General features: G+C 38.2%; 2 protein-coding genes across 2 annotated transcripts; both read right to left on the reverse strand.

The window, feature by feature from the left end:
* Positions 1 to 984: 984 nt before the first annotated feature.
* On the reverse strand, positions 985 to 1,929 carry LOC113838841 (vomeronasal type-1 receptor 4-like). Its single transcript, XM_027434355.1, has one exon. The coding sequence runs from the start codon at positions 1,927 to 1,929 to the stop codon at positions 985 to 987; it is 945 nt and encodes a 314-aa protein (XP_027290156.1).
* Positions 1,930 to 7,883: 5,954 nt separating this feature from the next.
* On the reverse strand, positions 7,884 to 8,885 carry LOC113838840 (vomeronasal type-1 receptor 4-like). Its single transcript, XM_027434354.1, has one exon. The coding sequence runs from the start codon at positions 8,883 to 8,885 to the stop codon at positions 7,884 to 7,886; it is 1,002 nt and encodes a 333-aa protein (XP_027290155.1).
* Positions 8,886 to 22,681: the final 13,796 nt, after the last annotated feature.

Genomic DNA, 22,681 nt, shown 5'->3' on the forward strand with positions numbered 1-22,681 from the left:
ATATATTCATGGATATAAATGTGGGCTCTATTTGCATGTAACTAGAGCAGCAATAAACATGGATGGGCAGAAATATCTATGGAATAAATGGAGGTTCCTGGATATATTCCCTTGTATGTAAAGTTAGGAAATATATCAGCTCTATTTATTGTTTTGAGGACCCTGAAAACTGATTTCCATAATGTATATGCCAAATATGTTCCAAACTTTATTAATGAAGTCCACATTACACTGCTGCCAAACCAGATAACAACACAAAATTAAAAACAGTAATTTACATTCTAATCTCCATGATGAACATAGATTCAAAATTTCTCAGAAATATTGGTAAAGAAAAATATAAATGACATTGAAACCACCATTTATTTGCGCTCAATTTCTGCATGAGGTAAAAGGTATGGATAATAGTTTTTCAATACGTGGTCTCGGGAGGTGCTCTGTTTGGAGATGGTGAAGACTGTTGGTACCAGCTTCAGAGCAAGCTAATATGATTGTCTCTATAGCAGCTGAAAGTAGGGTATGTAGGAAGTTAAGATTGAAGAAATTTTCTGGTACTGCTGAAGACTAGAACAGTTGGAAATAGACAGGGGACTCCTGAAGCACAACTTCCAGGCCAGCCACTGTATTAGTTTTCTTTGCAGATGGATTTTATGACCAATATGATTTCTGTGAAGTAACCAACACTCAGCATGCCTTGGACAAATGAAAGCCAGAAGAAGGAAAGCTTGATGGAGAACATTTTTGCTAACTCTTTGTACATCATTTTGACAAAGGGAAGCCTTGATGCTGAAAGTTGAAGAGTGAAATCTTCCTCATACATTGGGAAAGGCTAATGTGGACAGCTAATTCAACCAGCTGACAAAACTCTGAGTCATATAATTTGCATTAGTAGTAGACAACAGGGTACTACCTACTTAACATTCAGTTCTGACTTTGTGAGGGAGATGGGTGAAAAACAAGTGGATACCACAGAAACTCTATCATTTATTTAAGAATAATTGAGTTTCTATTCCTCATCCAGACCAAACTGAGTCTTGAAACCATGGAGTAATGATTAATAAGAACAAAGGGTCCAAAACAAGGAAAACACAGAGAAGTGACACGATTGGTGTTCACCAGCCACCAACTAGGATTATACAAAAGAGCCAAACAGCCTTGTAAGATAGCAGAGACAGTATAAAAAGCCAGAAAGGTAGACACCAGTGCCAGGATGTTCTGGGTGGCTTTGGACTCAGGGGAGGTCCTGCTGGAACCATGGGTGCTGCGGATGTGCTGAACCCTCTGCTTGTGTCTGTACAGAATGACAATCATCGAGCCACTAGACCAGGCCATTAGCAATGAAAAGCAGATTTCAGGGAACACCACCAATGCTGCATAGAGTGAGTCACTGATTCCATCCCGCCCTGCAGTAGAGCAGTGTCCAAAATCTTGTTTTCCTGTCACATTGTTACAATAACTTTGGATGAGTGGATTCACAAAGAAAATGAAATGTATCAATATGTACAAGACCCAGAGAAGGGAAATGGAGCAGCCAATGTACTTAGCAGCTTTGACTTTTTGATCCTTACAACAGGATTCCTTCTGACTGATGGTGACAGCCTGGAAGACACTCAAGAGGCAGGTGGAGCCAATGGACACACTGCGGCCAATTCTTTCAATGTACAAAAGTAATCTGCATTGAATATCATTTAAAAACTGCTTCAAACCAAAAGCTGCCATGGTGTGGGGCACTCCTTTAGAGAGAATGATCAGGGTGTTGGATGCCATCAGGTGCACGTGAATCAAATCTACAGTCTTTAATTTGCAGTCTGCATAGCAGACCAGATAGTAGTGAAACACAGAGAAATTTCCAAGAATTCCTATTGTAGTTAGTGATAAGAAAATTATTTTGATGATCAGAGTCCAGAAATACATTCTGTTATTAGGCATGATTCTCTTTAAATAACGGACAAAGACATTTCTCTGGTCAAAATGAATGAAAAATGTTAATAACCCAAAATCTAAAGAGAGGCAAAATCGCCAAACCAGACTAGACTACATAACAAAAATTTCTCCATGTTTATGATATTATCAATTATAACTTACAATAAAATTGACATTAAGAAGCCAGAAGGCCGGATCATGACTATGTCAATGGATGGTATGCCTTCATCATATCATAGAGTATGTCAACTTGTGGGATATTTTATTTGGCCTGTTAGAAGCAATTGGTACAAGAGGCAATACCAGGAAGCATAGTTCAAGACTGTGATAACAAACAAGCATTTTCTAACTATGCTGTATATGAAGAAAATTTCAATGATTTGTACCAAACTAAAGAATTACTAATTCTTAAAGTATATCTCATTTACATTAAAATCTGATAAATGAAAAACTTATAATACTATTCATGATATTTCTACAGTTACATATGAAAATTTTATAAAAGGCATAAAATGCATTCAAATGATGGTTTAAGTAACAGCATGTATCTTATGTTAAGATCTATCTTTTATGCAAGTCACATTACAGACAGAAACACAGATATGTACATACTTAGGTTACAACTGTTAGAGCACTGTGGACATTCAATGGGATGATAGCCCACAGAAATATGTCAGCTGAAATCGTAAGGTTAATGTCACCATCTGAAGAATGATATCTAATGCAGGAATTTTCACGATCTCTGTTGAAACTATGTTTGGGATAATGTGTCACCAATCAGAATTCTAACTTGTAAATGGGAGAAGAAAGTGGCCCTGAATTAGACAGCCCATCAGTGCACTGGGAGAAGACTCTCAAGACAGAATATTCTATTCTATTCCCTCAGGAGAATGTGTTTAAACCCTCTCAAAAAGTGTGAGATTCCACTGAAAATGTAGGGAGAAGCAGGTGTGAATTAGTACCAGGCTGAACCAAGAAGCCTCAGGAAGGGTGTGATTGCTCCACTCACCATTCGGCCATGTAATGATAGTCAGCTTGTGCAATTATGTTGGAATATGAAGATTTTAAAACAAACTGATGACCTTGGGAAGTACCAGATAATAGTAGTTTCCCTTATTTGTGCACTGGAGACACACCCTAGAGAATTCTGCTCATGTTTTTGGTAATCTATTATATGCCTTGTGCAGTAAAAAGTTTTCTTTTGTGGTGAATAGAGAGGACGCTCAGTGCTGAGGAAAAATGTGCTGGTGCTTCAGGGGATCCCATTTTGGGCCCCAGAACCCATAGGGTGCTTTATATCTGCCTGCAATTCCAGTTTCAGGGGCTTTTGTCATCATCTATTGGCCTCTGAAAGCACTGAATTCTCACTGTGCTCATATTGACATGCAGGGAAAACAGACATTAATGTTTTAAAAGACATTCAAAAGTAATTTAAAAGACATTCAAAAAGTAATGAAATATATGAAACAAGTAAGTTTTAACATTTACATGACGGATTATGTCTTAGGTAAATTCAAATTCCAGTGCATCTGGAGGCATTGTTTTCAGTATGGTCTGACCTGACATAAAAAATATTTCTTCCTTCAGTTTGGTTTCAGAATTACAGAATGGATCTGATATATTTGATGCCACCAAAAATATGAATTGCTAACATTTCGGGGATGAAGAATATGCTAAGTACACAGAGGAATTACTAACACCATTAAATCTGTTCAACTTATATAAGGAAACACTAATATGTGATTAATAGCCAATACCATGTGATATATACTAAGTTGCTAAAATATTTCTTTTAAAATTCAGCATTTATGCACTCTTCTTTACTGTTTTTTCTTTTTTTTTCTTTTTTTTTTTTTTGGTTTTTTGAGACAGGATTTCTCCATGTAGCTGTAGAGCCTATCCTGGCAGTCACTCTGGAGACCAGGCTGCACTCAAACTCTGACTGCCTCTGCCTCCTGATATTATTGTTTTACAGAACTGGACACCAGTTTCTATCTCTGACTGTCTTAATACTCACTATATAGACCATGTTGAACTCAAGTTTACAGAGATGTGCCTTCTCTTCCAGAAAAGTTCTGTGATTAAAGGATTTTTAAAACACATCTGTCATATTTGCTAATTCTTACATTAAGAACCATATTAGAATGAAATGTATAATGAATTTACACAGAAATAGGCATGTAAATGATATAATGCAATGACAAGAATGTAAAATCTCTAATCTTCTCCGCTGTGAGCATTAAATGCCGCCCAGCGTTAGTATTGAACATGCTAAGTGTTAATTCATATTTAGCCATGAACAAGGCTATGCCTTCCAATATCAATAAATGCCATTCACTAGGTATTCAGGTACTGCTTCTATACTCCACAATCACAGTCACATCCTGCTCTTCTCTGGGATGTGTGTGACTTTTATTTTCATTATACTGTTTTCTATGACATGAAACCATAGTGAAATAAGCTGAAAAAATTATTACTGAAGTTATAGTCTACACAATATGAAAGGTGTTGTGAATTATCACATTGACTTTTTAATAAAAACCTTAAACCGATAGTGATTTGGGCTGAATTATCCTTGTCTTACTCAAACTCACACTCCATGGAAAACTTAGATTATACTAAGATAAAATGGATACAAGGTTAGGAAAACTTGGATCTGTCTAGCTCATCTCTTAGCTGTGCAACTTATTCTTGTGCATTTTGTCTAGTCCATGGATCTATTTCTACACAAGATCCCATACAAGACATGAGCAGTTGCTCAGGACTCTCTTATTTTCTAATTTTACCACTCAGACTGAAATACACAGTACTCACCAGGCTTCTTGTCTCTGCAGGTTGGTTGGTTCAATGAGCAGATCCAGAGTCATTAATAAGCCTCAGTGTGGGAGAGTTAGAACAAGGGTGATGTAGAGGTCTGTGACTCTGTGACCTCACCTCCCTCCAGAACTGCAATTTTCGTTTCACCTTCAGTGACAAGGACAGCACTAGGTGTGAGAGACTAGACCATAAACAAAATTTTTAGTTGTTAATTGGCAAAGACATTTTTTGAGTTCCTTGTGTATTTACCCGGTGGGATAAGGTGTTAGGGAGAGGCAATGAGTTTTCATGATTCCAGAATGGTTACTGTGTCTCCTGTGGAAGGTTATAGAATCTTAGAGGTCATATTGTGTAAAAGTGAGAGAAGTCCCTCTGCCCCTTTGGATTCCACACTTCACTGACTTCTTCCAACACAAACCATCATTCTCAATTTTTAGAGGTTTTATTTAACCTTTATTACTTAAGATATCTGAGTGATTTATATATTCATATGTATTTTAATCAAGTCTGGAATTGATTATCTGCTCTCATTTCCTTTCCTATTGACCCACTCCTTATGACATGTGTTCATAAAATAACCTAAATTTTAATTTTCATTTTTTCTGTTTTTGTTTTTTGATTTTGTTTTACATTCCAACCACAGTTCTTCCTCCCACCCCTATGGAAGGCCTCACTTTCGCTAGGGAGCAGAAAGGGCATGGGATGATTGGGAGTTAGTGGGGAGGCAAGGGAGGAGGGAGGGAGAGAGAAGTGGGATTGACATGTAAAGCAATTGTGTTTCTAATTTCAATAGAAAAGGAGAAAAGAAAAGAACACTTGGCCAGTACCAAATTCAGTTTATTTCTATTTAGATCTATATACTTTAGAGAGCTACAATGAAGCCATGGTACATTGGTCATAGTTTTACACTGTTTCTACCAATTACATTTTTATGCCCTTATCCACCACAGGATGAAAAAGTGGCATAAATGTGGTTTGAGGAACACATGATGGGGCAGGGAGGTTGAGTTGGGGGAACAACAGAATAGAGCAAGATAAGAAATAATATAACAGAGGGAGATATTATAGGTTTAAAGAGAAATCAGGCACTGGGAAAATGTTTGGAGAGCTACAATGATGACACCAACTAACAATCTAAGCAGCAGTGGAGAGGCTGCCTTCAATGCCCTCTCCTGATAATGAGATTGATGTCTAATTCATATGCCATAATATAGCCTTCTTCTAGCTGCTGGTGGGAGTAGAAGCAGAGAACCACAGCGAAACACTGAACTGAACTGGAATCCAGTTCCAGAGAAGGAGGACTGAGGAGCAAAGGGGTCCATACCAGGCTGGTGAAACCCATAGAAACAGATGAGCTGAACAAGGGGAGCTCTTGGTCCCCAGACTGATAGCTGGAAAACCAGCATGGGACTGATCCAGGCCTCATGAATGCGGGTGTCAGTGAGGAGGCCTCAGAAATCTCTGGGGCCTTTTGTAGTAGATCAGTACTTATCCATAGCATAGGAATGGACTTTCGGAGCTCATTCCACAAAGAGGGTTACTCCCTAAGTCTAGACACTTGGGGGAGGGCTTAGGTGCTATCAAAAGGATATGGCAGGTTCTGAAGGCCACTTTTGGAAGGCTTCACACTCCCTGGGGAGCATAAGGGTATGGGATGAGTAGGGAATTAGTAGTGGTCAGGAGAGGAGGAAAGGTAGAGGGATTGAAGACTGGCATGTCAAGCAATTTTGTTTCTAATTTAAATAAATAATCTAGAAAAGAAAAGAACACTTGGCCAAGTCCAAATTCATTTTATTTCAATTTAGATCTACATACTTCAGAAAGCTAAGATGAAGCCATGGAGCATTGTTCATGGTTTTACACTGTTTCTACCAAATATGTTTTTATGCCTTTATCCACCACAGGATGAAAAAATGGTAGAGTTTACAAGAGAAAATATAATTACCTTGATATCTTCTTCCATAACTCATAAATTAGTTTCCTTACCTTTGCCTAACATTATTTTTCTTTGTCTTTTTCAAAACCTGAAATTAAAGTTACACTCAACTATACACATATGCAGATCCACACCTTATAGGAAGACAACATGTATTTTGTCTTCTCAGTTGCAAGACCTGGCTTAATATTATTCATTATAAATTTTTCAATTTTCCTACAATTTTGTGATTTCAAGTTTCACAATAGTTTATGAGTATACCATTTTATGTATAAGCACAAATTTGATTATTGATTTATATATTCATGGATATAAATGTTGGCTCAATTTCCACATACCTAGAGCAGCTTATACATAGGTTGGCACAAATTTCTATGGAAATAAATTGAGTATTCTTGGCATAGTTCCATGAGGGTAAAAGTTGGGACATATATCAGTTCTATTTATTGTTGTGAAGAACCTCAAAATCGATTTTTATAATGTATGCATGAAATATTTTCCAAACTTTATTGAAGTCCACATTATACTGCTGCCAAACCAGATAAAAACACAATAAAAAAACTCAAACTTATATTCTAATCTAGCTGATGAACATAGATTCAAAATTTCTCAAAACTATTGGCCAAAAATAAAGATAACATTGAACCCACCATTTATTTCCACTCAATTTCTATATGAGGTAAAATATTGAAAATAGTTTTTTACTAAGTGGTCTGGGGGAGATGCTCTGTTTGGAGATGTTGCTGAAGACTGTTGGTACAAGCTTCAGAGCAAGCCCATCTGATTGTCTCTACAGCAGCTGAAAGTAGGGTATGTAGGAAGCAATGGCTGAAGAATTTTCCTGGTAGTGCTGAAGACATGAACAGTTGTAAATAGACAGGGACTCCTGAAGCACAACTTCCAGGCCAGCCACTGTATTAGTTTTCTTTGCAGATGGACTTTATGACCCATGAGATTTCTGTGAAGTAACCAACACTCAGCATGCCTTGGACAAATGAAAGCCAGAAGAAGGGTAGCTTGATTGAGAACAATTTTGCTAGTTCTTTTATACATCAGCTGGACAAAGGGAAGACTTAAAGCTGAAAGTTGAAGAGGGAAATCTTCTTTATACAGTGGGAAAGGCTAATGTGGACAGCCAATTCAAACAGCTGACAAAACTCTGAGACATATCATCTACATTAATAGTTAAGGACAGGGCACTGCCTACTTATCTTTCTGCACTGACTTTGTGAGGGAGATGGGTGACTAAACAACTGGATACCATAAGAATTATATCATTTACATATTTAAGAATGAGTGTGTTTACATTCCTTATCCAGACCAAGCTGAGACTTGGCATGGAGTAATGATTCATAAGAACAAAGTGTCCAAAACAAGGAAAACACAGAGAAGTGACATGATTGATGTTCACCAGCCACCAACTAGAATTAGACAAAAGAGCCACACAGCCTTGTAAGATAGCAGAGAGAGTATAAAAAGCCAGAAATGTAGACACCAGCGCCAGGATGTTCTGGGTGGCTCTGGACTCAGGGGAGGTTCTGCTGGAACCACAAGTGCTTCGGATGTGCTGAACTCTTTGCTTGTGTCTGTACAGAATGACAATCATGGAGCCACTAGACCAGGCCATGAGCAATGATAAGAAGATTTCAGGGCACATATCCAATGCTGCATAGAGTGAGTCACTGATTCCATCCCGCCCTGCAGTAGAGCAGTGTCCAAAATCTCGTTTACTTGTCATATTGATACTATAACTTTTCATGAGTGGATTCACAAAGAAAATGAAATGTATCAAAATGTATGAGACCCAGAGAATGGAAAGGGTGCAGCCAATGTACTTAGCAGCTTTGACTTTTTGATCCTTACAACAGGATTCCTTCTGACTGATGGTGACCACCTGGAAGACACTCAAGAGGCAGGTGATGCCAATGGACATACTTTGGTCAACTCTTACAATGTACAAAGGTAATCTGCATTGAATATCATTTAAAAATTGCTTCAAACCAAAAGCTGCCATCGTGTGGGGCACTCCTTTAGACAGAATGATCAGGGTGTTGGCTGCCATTAGGTGAATGTGAATCAAATCTACGGTCTTTAATTTGCATTCTCCATAGCAGATTAGATAGTAGTAAAACAGAGAGAAATTTCCCAGAATTCCAGTTGTAGTTAGTGACAAAAAAATTAATTTGATGATCAGAGTCCAGATATACATTTTATTTTTGGGCATGATTCTCTTTAGATAACAGACAAAGACATTTCTCCAGTCAAAATGAATGAAAAACATTAATAACCCAAAATCTACAGAGAGGGGAAATCACCAAACCAGACTAGGCTACATAACAAAGTTTCTCCAAATTAATGATAGTATCAATTTTTACTTACAATGCAATAGACTTTAAGATGGCTAAAGGCCTCATCATGCTATGTGAATTGGCGATCTGCCTTCATAAACACAGACTATGTCACATTGTGGGAAATTTAATTTGGCCTGTTAGAAGCAATTGGTATAAGAGGCAATACCAGGAAGCATAGTGTAGACAGTGAGAATAAACTTCCATTTTCTAACCATGGTGTTAAAGAAGACAATTTCAGTGACTTGTATCAAACTAAATAAAATACCAATTCTTATAGTATATCTCATTTAAATTAAAATCTGATAGATGAAAAATTAATAATATTATTCTAGTAATTTCTACAGCTACATAAGAACATTTTATTAAAAGCATAAAATGTATTCAAATGATAGTTCAATTAACAACTACTATCTTATGTTAAGAGCTACCATTTATGCAAGTCACACCACATAGTGCAAACACAGATATGTACACACTCAGGTTAGGACTCTCAGAGCACTGTAGACATTCAATGGGATGATAGCCCACAGACATACGTCAGCTGAAATGGTAAGGATGATGTCACCATCTGAAGAATGAAAGCTAATATAGGAATGTTCAATCCCTGTTGAAACTATGGGATAATGTGGCCTAATCAGAATTCTGGATTCTAAATGGGAGAAGAAAAGGCACTGGGTCAGATAGCCGATCACTTCACAGGGTGAAGACTCTCAGGACAATATATTCTATTCCTTCCAGAGAATGTGTCTGAAGCCCTCTTAATTAGGGTGAGATTCCATTGAATAAGTAGGGAGAAGCAGTTGTGAATTAGTACCAGGATGAACCAAGAAGCTTCAGGAAGGGTGCCATTGATCCACTCGCCACTGATCCATATAAGAACAATCAGTTGGCATAATTATTTCAGAATATGAAGGATATGAAACAATCTGATGACCTTAGGAACTACCAGGTAATAGCAGTTTCCCCTTATTTGTGCACTGGAGAAACACCCTAGAGAATGCATACAGAAGAAAATTGAAAGTATTTTATTATGTGAGGAAATACAAACTGAGAAGGATCACAGTATACATTGTGTTATTGTTGTTTCTTAGCTTTTAAATTTTAATGTGGGTTTTAGTATGTGGCAAGCCCAGAAAATTACAATGGAACCAATAAGAGGTTTTAAAAGATCCTCTATGAGAAGTTTCTTTTAAGCAAATATTTATTGCAGTGGTCTGGTTAAAGCCTCTAGTTTCTGGTAAACCATTTCCACCAGATCCTTACTGGAATTCCTCTAGCGCAGACCCATAACTCTTGGAGATACCGTAAGTATTGTTGCAGAGGACAAGGCCCATCAAAAGCTCAAGTATGAGGTTCTAGATTGGATAGATGTTGGGTTGGACCAACTCAAGGAATGAATCTGGGTTTGAGTGGTAGCAGGTTATTCTGAGAGACTCTGGCCACCTACCTCAGGTGCGGCAGTATCAACTCCCCTTGCTCCTGCCTTCAAGATTGGTTTACACTTGCCTTGTTAAAGGGTTGGACCATCTTTCTGGAGTGCAGGGTTCGGCTATAATACACATTAATAAGTCAGTGTTCAACACAGGCCAAATGAAAACGCAGTATCTCTGGAAACTGTTAAAAGTTCCACCTACTTTGGATCATTACCTTGCTGAGAGGCCAGGCACATTCTAAGATTCATGCCAGTTCACCTACCCTGACACATATGTGTGGAAGGAAATTAAATTATTGACAAGATGGTTCATCGTGAGAGCTGTTGTGGTGTTGGAGACTCCTTGAATGACAATGAACAAGAGGAATCTATTCCATTGCTTGCCAAGTATTTGGGATCCTATTGCATCTGCTGTAGGGAAGTAAGAGCAATGTTAAACATAAGAGACAGGAACCAGCAGCAATTAAAGTGTGAAACTACTTTCATGCTTCATCAGTGAGGTCACTAAGAAAAATTTGTTAATGGTCATAAACCTTTGTCTTTACAATTGTAGGATTCTGCATAGATGGTAGAGTGTGATCACACTGGTTATAGGATTCTGCACAGAAGATCACACTGTTTAGATCCATGGACATCTTGCTTTCTCACATGAAAACATTCACTTTCTAAATTTCTATAAAGTGGTAAGTGAATAATGGAAAGCACAATTTTGTGAGTTAAATATAGCTGGTGTAAGTGTAAAAAAGCAATGACAATTTATGAGTCACTGCCATGATCTCAGGTTTTCACCTTAAAACTGTAGGGTCAGCCTTGCGTTGGTTGGGCACGCCTTTAATCCCAGAACTGGGGAAGCAGAAGCAGGTGGATCCGTGTGAGTTCGAGGCCAGCCTGGTCTACAGAGTGAGTGTCAGGATAGGCTCCATAGCTACACAGAGAAATCCTGCCTTGAAAAACCAAAATAAAATAAAAGAAAATTATAGTAAACAAGAGTACATAAATGCTGAATTTTAAAAGAAATATTTTAGCAACTTAGTATACATCACATGGTATTAGCTATTAATCACATATTAGTGTTTCCTTTTATATGTTGTCCAGATTAATAGTGTTAGTAATTCCTCTGTGTACCTAGCATATTCTTCATCCCCGAAATGTTAGCAATTCATATTTTTGGTGGCATCATATATAACAGGTCCATTCTGTAATTCTGAAACAAAACTGGGGAAGAAATATTTTTATGTCAGGTCAGAACATACTGATTACAATGCCCCCAGAGGCCCTGGAATTTGAATTTACCTAAGAGATAATCCATCATGTAAAGGTTAAAACTTAGTTGTTAAGTAATTTTCTTTAGTTTGTGTTAATGTCTGTTTTCCCTGCATGTCAATATGAGCAGTGTGAGAATTCAGTGCTTTCAGAGGCCAATAGATGATGACCAAAGCCCCTAAAACTGGAATTGCAGGCAGATATAAGACACCATATGGGTTCTGGGGACCAAAATGGGATCCCCTGCAGCAGCAGCACATTTTTCCTCAGCACTGAGCCACCTCTCTATTCACCACAAATGAAAACTTTTTACAGCACAAGGCATACAATAGGATACTAAACACATGAGCAGAAATCAAGTGAGGAACACAAACTACAAAGAAGGGTGTAGTAAGTTGCAAATCTCCCATCATGGTTTTGTAAGCAGAGAGCTGAGGAGACTGTGTTTCTGTAACACTTTCCTTGTACAAGTCTTTGCATGTTTACTGTGGCTCTAAACAGTTTTGGATTTAAAGAGTCCCATGCCCTTGTGATTCTTACTTTTGTCCATTACAGTGGAAATACTGGTATTGTCTAGACCCTACAGGTTTTTTTTTTTTTTTCGACACAGGGTTTGTCTGTGTAGCTTTGGAGCTTATCCTGGCCGTCCTTCTGGAGACCAGGCTGGTCTCGAACTCACAGAGATGTGCCTGCATCTGCCTCCTGATATTATTATTTTACAAAACTGGGCATCATGATCTAGCTCTGACTGTCTCAATACTTACGATGTAGGCCTTGTTGAGCTCAGGTTTACAGAGATGTGCCTTCTCTTCCAGAAAAGTTCTGTGATTAAAGGATTTTTAAAACACATCTGTCATATTTGCTAATTCTTACATTAAGAACCATATTAGAATGAAATGTATAATGAATTTACACAGAAATAGGAATGTAAAATGATATAATGCAATGAAAAGAATGTAAAATCTCTAATCTTGTCCAGTGTGAGCATTAAATGCCGCCCAGTGTTAGTATTGATCATGCTAAGTGTTAATGCATATTTAGCCAAGGGATATAACCCTGGTGGACCATGAACAAAGCTCTGCCTTCCAATATCAATAAATGCCATTCACTAGATATTCAGGTACTGCTTCTATACTCCACAATCACAGTCACATCCTGCTCTTCTTTGGGATGTGTGTGACTTATATTTTCATTATACTGTTTTCTATGACATGAAACCATAGTGAAATAAGCTCAAAATAATTATTACTGAAGATATAGTCTCCACAATATGAAAGGTGTTGTGAATTATCACATTGACTTACTAATAAAAATCTTAAAACGATAGTGATTTGAGCTGAATTATCCTTGTCTTACACTCACAATCCATGGAAAACATATATTATACTAAGAAATAAAATGGATACAAGGTAGGAAAACTTGGATCTGTCTAGCTCATCTCTTAGCTGTGCCATTTATTCTTGTGCATTTTGATTAGTCCATGGATCTGTTTCTACACCAGATCCCATACAAGACACAAACAGTTGCTCAGGCCTCTCTTTTTCTAATTTTACCTCCCAGACTGAAATACACTGTACTCACCTGGCTTCTTGGCTCCGCAGGTTGGTGGGTTCAAGGTGCAGATCCAGAGTCATTAATAAGCCTCAGTGTGGGAGAGTTAGAACAAGGGTGATGTAGAGGTCTGTGACTCTGTGACCTCACCTCCCTCTAGAGCTGCAATTTCCATTTCACCTTCAGTGACAAGGACAGCACCAGGTGTGAGAGGCTAGACAATAAATAAAGTTTTTAGTTGTTAATTAGCAAAGATATTTTAGAGTTCCTTGTGTATCCATGGCATAAGGTGTTAGGGAGAGGCGTTGAGTTTTCATGATCCCTGAACGGTGACTGGGTCTCCTGTGGAAGGTGACAGAATCTTAGAGGTCAGATTCCTCTGAAAGTGAGAGAAGTCCCTCTGCCCTTTTGGATTCCACACTTCACTGACTTCTTCCAACACAAACCAACATTCTTTTTTTTATTTTTCGAGACAGTGTTTCTCTTTGTAGCTTTGGAGCCTATTCTGGCACTTGTTCTGGAGACCAGGCTGGCCTCGAACTCACAGAGATCCGCCTGCACTGCTTCCCGTTAATCACTGCTGGGATTAAAGGCATCTGCCACCAATGCCCGGCACAAACAAACATTCTGAATTATAGAATTTTTTTAACATTTATTACTTAAAATATCTGAGTGTTTTATACATGCATATGTGTTTTAATCATCTGGAATTGATTATCTGCTCTCATTTCCTTTCTTACTGACCCACTCCTTATGATATGTGTTCATAAAATCACCTAAATTTTAATTTTCTGTTTTTTTTATTTTTATTTTTTGATTTAATTCTACATTCCAATCAGAGTTCTCCATCTCAACCCTCCTCTTAACACCACTTGCCTCCTCCCATCCCTGTCACCTGTCCCCCAGTCCAGGCCAGTCCACTCCCCCTCATTGCTAAGGGCTCCCAAGTGGAGTCAACATAGTCTGGCCAACATATGTTCGGCCAGGACCAGGCCCTCCTCCTACTGTTGTCTTATTGCTCCATCTAGAACTCTGAGTACTGTGTGGAATAGATAAGCCGAGAGTGGACAGCCTAGACCTGTTCCTGATTATATTGGTATCAATATGAGTTTTTCTCCATTTAGTTTAGTGTTGGTTGTTGGCTCTATATATTGGCTTTATTATGTTTAGGTCTGATCCCTCCATCCCAGATTTGTCTGAGAACTTTATTATGAAGGTGTATTGGATTATGTTGAAGGCTTCTACAGCATCAAACAAGATAATCGTGTGGTTATTTTTCTTTCAGTTTGTTTATATAGTAGATTATATTGACCATTTTCCAAACATTGAACCAACCTGGCATCTCTGGGATTAAACCAGCTTGGTCGGGGGGAGTGATATTTTTGATGTGTGCTTGGTTTCAACTTTCCAGTATTTTATTGAATATTTTCGTTTTCATGACAAGGATCGTGTAAACTACATTTTAAATGTTTATTGGTGCCAGGTATTGGTGGCACATGCCTTTAACTCCAGCACTTGTCAGACAGAGGCTGGCAGATCTATGTGAGTTCCAGGCCAGCCTGGTCTCCAGAGCAAGTGTCAGAATAGGCTCCAAAGCTACACAGAGAAACCTTGTCTCAAAAAATCAAATAAATATAAAATAAATTAAAATTTGTTGGCTTTTGTATTTCTTGTTTAAAAAACACATTTCATTAACTCATTTATATTTGGCAAATTTCTTTCCTTTTTATTTAGTTTCTACAATGCTTAGTAAATACTGACTATCAGCTCTTTATCTGAAGTAAAGCTGATAAAGTTGTTCTCAAATTTCAGGGGGCTCTCTGAGCACTCTACTGGTAGAGTGCTGTCTGAGCAGAAACTACTTTCATGTAGCGTCATCTGTTGATATATAGCATAATTCCTTTTTTTGTGTTCTTTCCGGAATGTTCTACTCTAATCTAAATCTTAGAATATATACCCTCTATTACTCTTTAATTGTTTCAGTTTTCATTTTATTTTACAGTTTTATTTTATGTATTATTTATTTAATGAGGATCAGTCTAATTATGTACATAACCTTCAACTCCATCAAAGGCCTCAGAATAATAATGAATAAACTCAAAACTGACAGACACATCTCACTGCCTGGACAGTCACCTGAAGTTCCTCTCTAATGCTAGTGCATCCGTCCAAGTCAATGGCCACTTTGTGTTTTACAGACTTTCAGAGAAGCTGGAAATTGAAAACTGTCTGCCTGTATTGGCAGATTGTCTGTGATTTTTCTCTGTCCTGCAGATTGTCTGGCAGGCGCTCCCATGAAGCAGGAACTTTTCGGGTTGTCCCATCAAGTTCTGCAGTAACTTTCCTGTGGGTCCTGCAAGTCCAGTTCATATAGCACACTGTCAAACAATCCAGGCAAGAGCAGTTTCTTGCCCAAATGGCTCATCTTGCCATGTTGAAGGCAAAATTCATAACGAGTTTCTTCCATGCCCACCTTCCTTTCACAAGCAATTGTTGTTGCCAGGCGCAGTTGTGTCTGTCGTGAAAAACCCTAAAACATTTTAAGTGCCATATTCTGAAGGTCTTTGAAAGGTTTGACAACTATACATCTCAAATATATCTCTGTTTATCTAGGAAACCTAACAAACCCAACTATAAGTTTTGACTATTATAGGTGACTACAATCTATTTAATGATACATTACATTTTAAAAACCCATTATGAACACCATACCTAAATAAGAGAAGATAATATATATATATATTTCTTATTTGCCTCTGCTTCCTTCAGCAAATTTTACTGGATAAACCACCACAGCTGGCTAGGAAGCTAGGAAACAAGGAGAACCCTAAGAGAGACATACATGATCCCCTGACAAGGGGAAAGGGAAAAGACATCCTGAGCAAATTGAACCATGTGGGAGGGATGATGGATCCAGGAGAATGAGAAGGGGAGAAGAGCTGGAGTGAGGAAGACATGAGGGAGCAGGAAGGTTGAGTTGGATGAAGAATAGAGAAAGAGCAAGATAAGAGATACCATGATAGAGGGAGACACTATAGGTTTAAAGAGAAATCAGGTGCTAGGGAAATGTCTAGAGATCTACAAGGATGCCACCAACTAACAATCTAAGCAACAGAGGAGAGGCAACCTTAAATGCCCTCCCCTGATAATGAGATTCATGACTGACTTATATCATCCGAGAGCCTTCATCCTGCAGCTGATGGAAGTAGAAGCAGACACCCACACCTAAATAATGAACTGAACTGGAATCCAGTTGTAGACAAGAAGTGATGAGCAAAGGGGTCAAGAACAGGCTGGTTAAATCCAAAGAAAATGCTGACCCGAAAAAGGGGAATGAAAAGGGGGGAGTTCTTGGTCCCCAGACTAATAGCTGGGAAACCAGCAATGGATTGATCCAGGCCCCATGAATGTGGCTGTCATTGAGGAGACCTCAGATCTATGGGGCCTCTTGTAGTAGATCAGTACTTATCCATTGCACAGGAATGGACTTTGAGAGCCCATTCCACAGAGAGGGATATCCCCTGAGACTAGATACAAGGGGGCAGGCTTAGGCACTATGCAAAATGATATGACAGACTCATGGTGAGATCTGAAATATACTGCACCCTTCTTTGTAGTTTGTGTTCCTCACTTGATTTTAGTTCATATTTTTGGTAATCTATGGTAAGCCTTGTGCTGTAAAATGTTTTCATTCGAGATGAATAGAGAGGTGGTTCAGCTAAAGAAAAATGTCCTGGTGCTGCAGCGGATCCCATTTTGCTACCAAGCACACAATGGGTGTCTCACATCTGCCTGTAATTCCAATTTCAGGGGTTTGTCATCACTATTGGCCTCTGAAGGCTCTGAATTCTCACAGTGCTAATATTTACCAGCAGGGAAAACAGTCATGAACGCAAAATAAAGAAAAATATGTAACAAATATGTTTTCACATATGCATAAAGGATTACCTCTTAGGCAAATGTCAAATTTCAGTGCTTCTGAGAGAATTGTTCTCAATATGGTCTGACCTGACATAAAACTGTTCTATCTCCAACTTTGGTAGTAGAAGTAGAGAATGGACCTGATATATATGATACCACCAAAATTATAAATTGCTAACATTCCAGAAATAAAGATTATACTAGGTATACAGAGGAATTACTAACACAATTAATCTGAACAACATATAAAGGAAACACTAATATGAGATTAATAGCTAATACTACAAGATGTATAGTATGTTGTTAAACATTTCTTTTAAAATTCAGCATTTATTTACTCTTCTTTATTATTCTGTTATAAAACTGGGAACAATATCTCATTCATTCTGACTGTCTCAAAACTCACATAGTGGGTCATGTTGAGCTCAAGTTTACAGAGATCTACCTTTTCCACCAGAAACGTTCTGTGATTAAAGGATTTTAAACACATCTGACATATTTGCCTAACTTTTACATTAACAAGTCTATTACAATGAAATGTATAATGAACTTACATCGAGAATAGGATGTAAGATGATGGTGCAATCAGAAGAATGTAAAACTTATAAAATTGTACAATGTGAGCATTAAATGCTGCCCAGTGTTAGTATTGTCCATGCTAAATGTTAATTCAGATTTAGCCAAGGGATAGAACCCTGGCAGACCATGAACAAGGCTCTGTCTTCCAATATCAATAAAGATATACAGTGAGTGTTGTCTGCTATCCGGTTCTGATTAATATTACAGTATGCTGAAACCAGCTGAAATAACTCCACACATTTTACCCTGGATAAAATAGCCTGACACTCATACTGAAACTTTCCTTCCATTTTCCCTTCTCAAGTTCAAGAAGGAGAAGTTTCCAACCAGTCATTGTACCAAATGCCACTCGCTAGAGATTCATTTACTGCTTCTATAAACAAAACATAAACGTACTGTCAAATATGAATAATTTTTACTCCAGAAACATACTCACCTCCTGCTCTTCTCTGAAATATGTGCAAATTATACTTTCATTCTACTGTTTTCCATGACATGAAACCATAGTAAAATAAACCCAACTACTTTATACTGAAGATATAGTCTACACAACATGTAAGCTGAAGTGAATTAACACATTGACTTATTATCAAAAACTTTAAACAGATAATGAGTTGGGCTGAATTATCATTCTCTAACTCACAGTCACAATCAGTGTGGAAAATATATTATACTAAGAAACAAAATGGATACAAGGTTAAGAATACTTGGATCTGTCTAGCTCATCTCTCAGCTATACAATTTATTCTTCTGCATTTTGTAAAGTCCATGGATCTGTTTCTACACCAGATCCCATTAAAAGACATGAACACTTACTCAGGTTTCTTCTTTGCTAACTCTATGACTCAGACTGAAATACACAGTACTCACCTGGCTTCTTGGCTCCACAGGTTGGTGGGTTCAATGAGCAGATCCAGAGTCATTAATAAGCCTCAGTGTAGGAGAATTAGAACAAGGGTGATGTAGAGGTCTGTGACTCTGTGACCTCACCTCCCTCCAGAACTGCAATTTTCATTTCACCTTCAGTGACAAGGACAGCACCAGGTGTGAGAGACTAAACAATAAATGAAAATTTCCAGGTGGTAATTAGCAAAGATATTTTAGAGTTCCTTGTGTATTTACCCAATGGCATAAGGTGTTAGGGAGAGGCATTGAGTTTCATGATCCCTGAATGACGACTGGGTCTCCTGTGGAAGGTGCTAGAATCTTTCACAGATTCGTATGATAGTGAGAAAATTCCCTCTGTTTCTTTGGATTCCACACCTCAATTACTTCTTCCAACACAAACCAACATACTTCACATTTAGAAGTTTATTTTAACCTTTATTACTTAAAATATCTGAGTGTTTTATATGTGCATATGTATTTCAATCAATTCTAGAATTGATTATCTGCTCTCATTTCCTTTTTATTTACCCACTCCACGTGACATGTGTTCAAAAATAACCTAAATTATGATTTTCTTTTTTAATTTTAATTTTTTGATTTCATTTTACATCCCAACAACAGTTCTTCCTCTCACCACTGCTCCCAACACCACCTGCCTCCTCCCACCCCTGTCACCAGCTCCAGCCCAGCCCCAGTCCACTCCCCCTCAGTGCTAAGGGCTCCCATGTGGAGACATCCTAGTCTGGAACAATTGTTGGGCCAGGACCAGGCCCTCCTCCTATTGTTGTCTTACTGCTCCAGCTAGAACTCTGAGTACTGTATGGAATATATAAGCCGAGAGTGGACAGCCTAGACCTGTTCCTTATTTTAGTGGAATCAATATGAGTTTTTCTCCATTTAGTTTAGTGTTGGTTGTTGGCTCTATATATTGGCTTTATTATGTTTAGGTCTGATCCCTCCATCCCAGATCTGTCTGAGACCTTTATTATGAAGGTGTATTGGATTATGTTGAAGGCTTTTACAGCATCTAACAAGATAATCGTGTGGTTATTTTTCTTTCAGTTTGTTTATACAGTAGATTATATTGTCCATTTTCCATACATTGAAACAACCTGACATCTCTGGGATTAAACCAGCTTGGTCGGGACGAGTGTTATTTTTTATGTTTGACAAGGATCCTGTAAAGTACATGTTAAAATGTTTATTGGTGCCAGGTGTTGGTGGCACATGCCTTTAACTCCAGCACTTGTCAGGCAGAGGCTGGCAGATCTATGTCAGTTCGAGCCTGGTCTCCAGAGCTAGTGCCAGAATAGGCTCCAAAGCTACACAGAGAAACCTTGTCTCAAAAAACCAAAAAAAAATAAATAAAAGTTTGTTGGCCATTTGTATTTCTTTTTTAAAAAATCATTTCATTAATTCATTTATATTTGGCATTTTGCTTTCCTTGTTATTTAGTTTCTACAATGCTTAGTAAATACTGACTATCAGCTCTTTATCTGAATTAAAGCTGAGAAAGTTGTTCTCAAATTTCAGGGTTCTCTCTGAGCACTCTACTGGTAGAGTGCTGTGCTGAGCAGGAACTTTGTAATTCCATGGAGTGTCATCTGTTGGTATATGGCATAATTCCTGTTTTTGTGTTCTTTCCGGAATGTTCTACTCTAATCTAAATCTTAGAGTATATACCCTCTATTACTCTTTAATTGTTTCTGTTTTCATTTTATTTTACAGTTTTATTTTATGTATTATTTATTTAGTGAGGATCAGTCTAACTATGTACATAATCTTCAACTCCATCAAAGGCCTCAGAATAATAATGAATAAACTCAAAACTGACAGAGACATCTCACTGCCTGGACAGTCACCTGAAGTTTTTCTCTAATGCTAGTGCATCCGTCTTCAGCCAAAGGCCACACTGTGTGTTACAGACTTTCAGGGAAGCAGGAAATTGAAAACTGTCTGCCTGTATTGGCAGATTGTCTGTCATTTATCTCTGTCCTGCAGATTCTTTGGCAGGCGCTCCCATGAAGCAGGAACTGTTCAGGACTGTCCCATCAAGTTCTGCAGTCACTTTCCTGTGGGTCCTGCAAGTCCAGTTTATACAGCACACTGTCAAACAATCCAGGAAAGAGCAGTTTCTTTCCCAAATGGTTCATCTTGCCATGTTGAAGACAAACTCCATAACAAGTTTCTCCCGTGCCCACCTTCCTCTCAGAAGTAATTGGTGTTGCCAGGAGCAGTTGCGTCTGTTGTGAAAACCCTAAAACATTTTAAGTGCCATATTCTGAAGGTCTTTGAAAGGTTTGAAAACAATACATCTCAAATATATCTCTGTATATCTCGGAAACCTAACTCACCCAACTAGAAGTTTTGATAATTATAGGTGACTACAATCTATTTAATGATATTTTACATTTTTAAAAGACCCATAAGAACACCATACATATGTAAAAGAATATATATATGTATATGTATATGTATATATATGTATATATATCTTATATATGTAAGAATTGACCATAATTTTAATCAATATACTAAAACGGATGCCGATGCAAAATGTCCATTTGTATATCATACGCACACCTTTTTAGAAAGAGTTTGATTGTGATCATTAACCATTTATAACAAACCCCATTTAAATGAAAGCAAACTTTTATAAACAATATTGGGAATTTTGAGTGTGGTTCTCTCCAAACTGCTACCTGCTGTGTGGGACAATGTCAATACCTTGGAATCTGGAAAAAACACAGAAACCTGACCAAATTCTGGCTATAGTAGTATGTAAATCTGCATCATCTCAGATGTTTTTGGGTGTTGGATCACCTGGGCCAATGCTTCAGTGGGTCTTTCTTGATCAAACCATATTAGTCTAGAAGGAATCCACAGCTTTTCATTTTTTGTGGAAACACAAACCAAATCTATTTCCAACATAACATGTACTTACACTTAAATTGAGAAGTCAAAGCGTTTTCACATATATAAGTTGCAACCAAGCAAACTCAAAGGCAACACAATAACATACAGAATCCAGACTCTCTGTGTTTTCCATCTTTAAGAAGCTTTTTATTACTCTATTTCTTTTACTTCTGTTTTTCATTTTCATTTCAGGGTTCCTCTGTGTACTTTTGCCTGACATGGAATTCACTTTGTACACCAGGCTGTCCTTGAAATCACAGATATCAGCTTGCCTCTGCCTCCCTCAGCAAATTTTACTGGGTAAAACAACACAGCTGACTAGGAAGCTAGGAAATAAGGAGGGCTCTAAGAGAGACACACATGGTCCCCTGAGAAGGGAAAGGGACAAGACATCCATAGCAAATTGGAACCATGTGGGGAGGGATGATGGATCCAGGAGAATGAGAAGGGGAGAAGAGCAGTTGTGAGGAGGACATGAGGGAGCAGGAAGGTTGATTTGGGGGAAGATAGAGGAGAGCAAGATAAGAGATACCATGATAGAGGGAGACACTATTGGTTTAAAGACAAATCAGGCACTAAGGAAATGTCCAGAGATCTACAAAGATGACACCAGCTAACAATCCAAGCAACCAAGAAGAGGCTACATTAAATGTCCTCCCCTGATAATGAGATTGATGACTGACTTATATCCCACCCGAGAGCAATCATCCAGCAGCTGATGGAAGTAGAAGCAGACACCCACAGCTAAATAATGAACTGAACTGGAATCCAGTTGTAGACAAGAAGAGATGAGCAAAGGGGTCAAGAACAGCCTGGTTAAATCCAAAGAAAATGCTGACCTGAAAAAGGGGGAGTTCTTGGTCCCCAGACTGATAGCTTGGAAACTTGCATGGGATTGATCCAGGCCCCATGAATGTGGGTGTCAGTGAGGAGATCTCAGAAATCTTTTTTCCTCTTGTAGTAGCTCAGTACTTATCCATTGCACAGGAACAGACTTTGGGAGCCCATATCACAGAGAGGGATATCCCCGAGACTAGATACAAAGGGGCGGGCTTACATGCTGTGCAAAAGGATATGACAGACTCTGAAGAACCCCTTATAGAG

Source organism: Cricetulus griseus, unplaced genomic scaffold (assembly GCF_003668045.3).
Source record: "Cricetulus griseus strain 17A/GY unplaced genomic scaffold, alternate assembly CriGri-PICRH-1.0 unplaced_scaffold_204, whole genome shotgun sequence".
NCBI classification, from domain to species: Eukaryota; Metazoa; Chordata; class Mammalia; order Rodentia; family Cricetidae; genus Cricetulus; species Cricetulus griseus.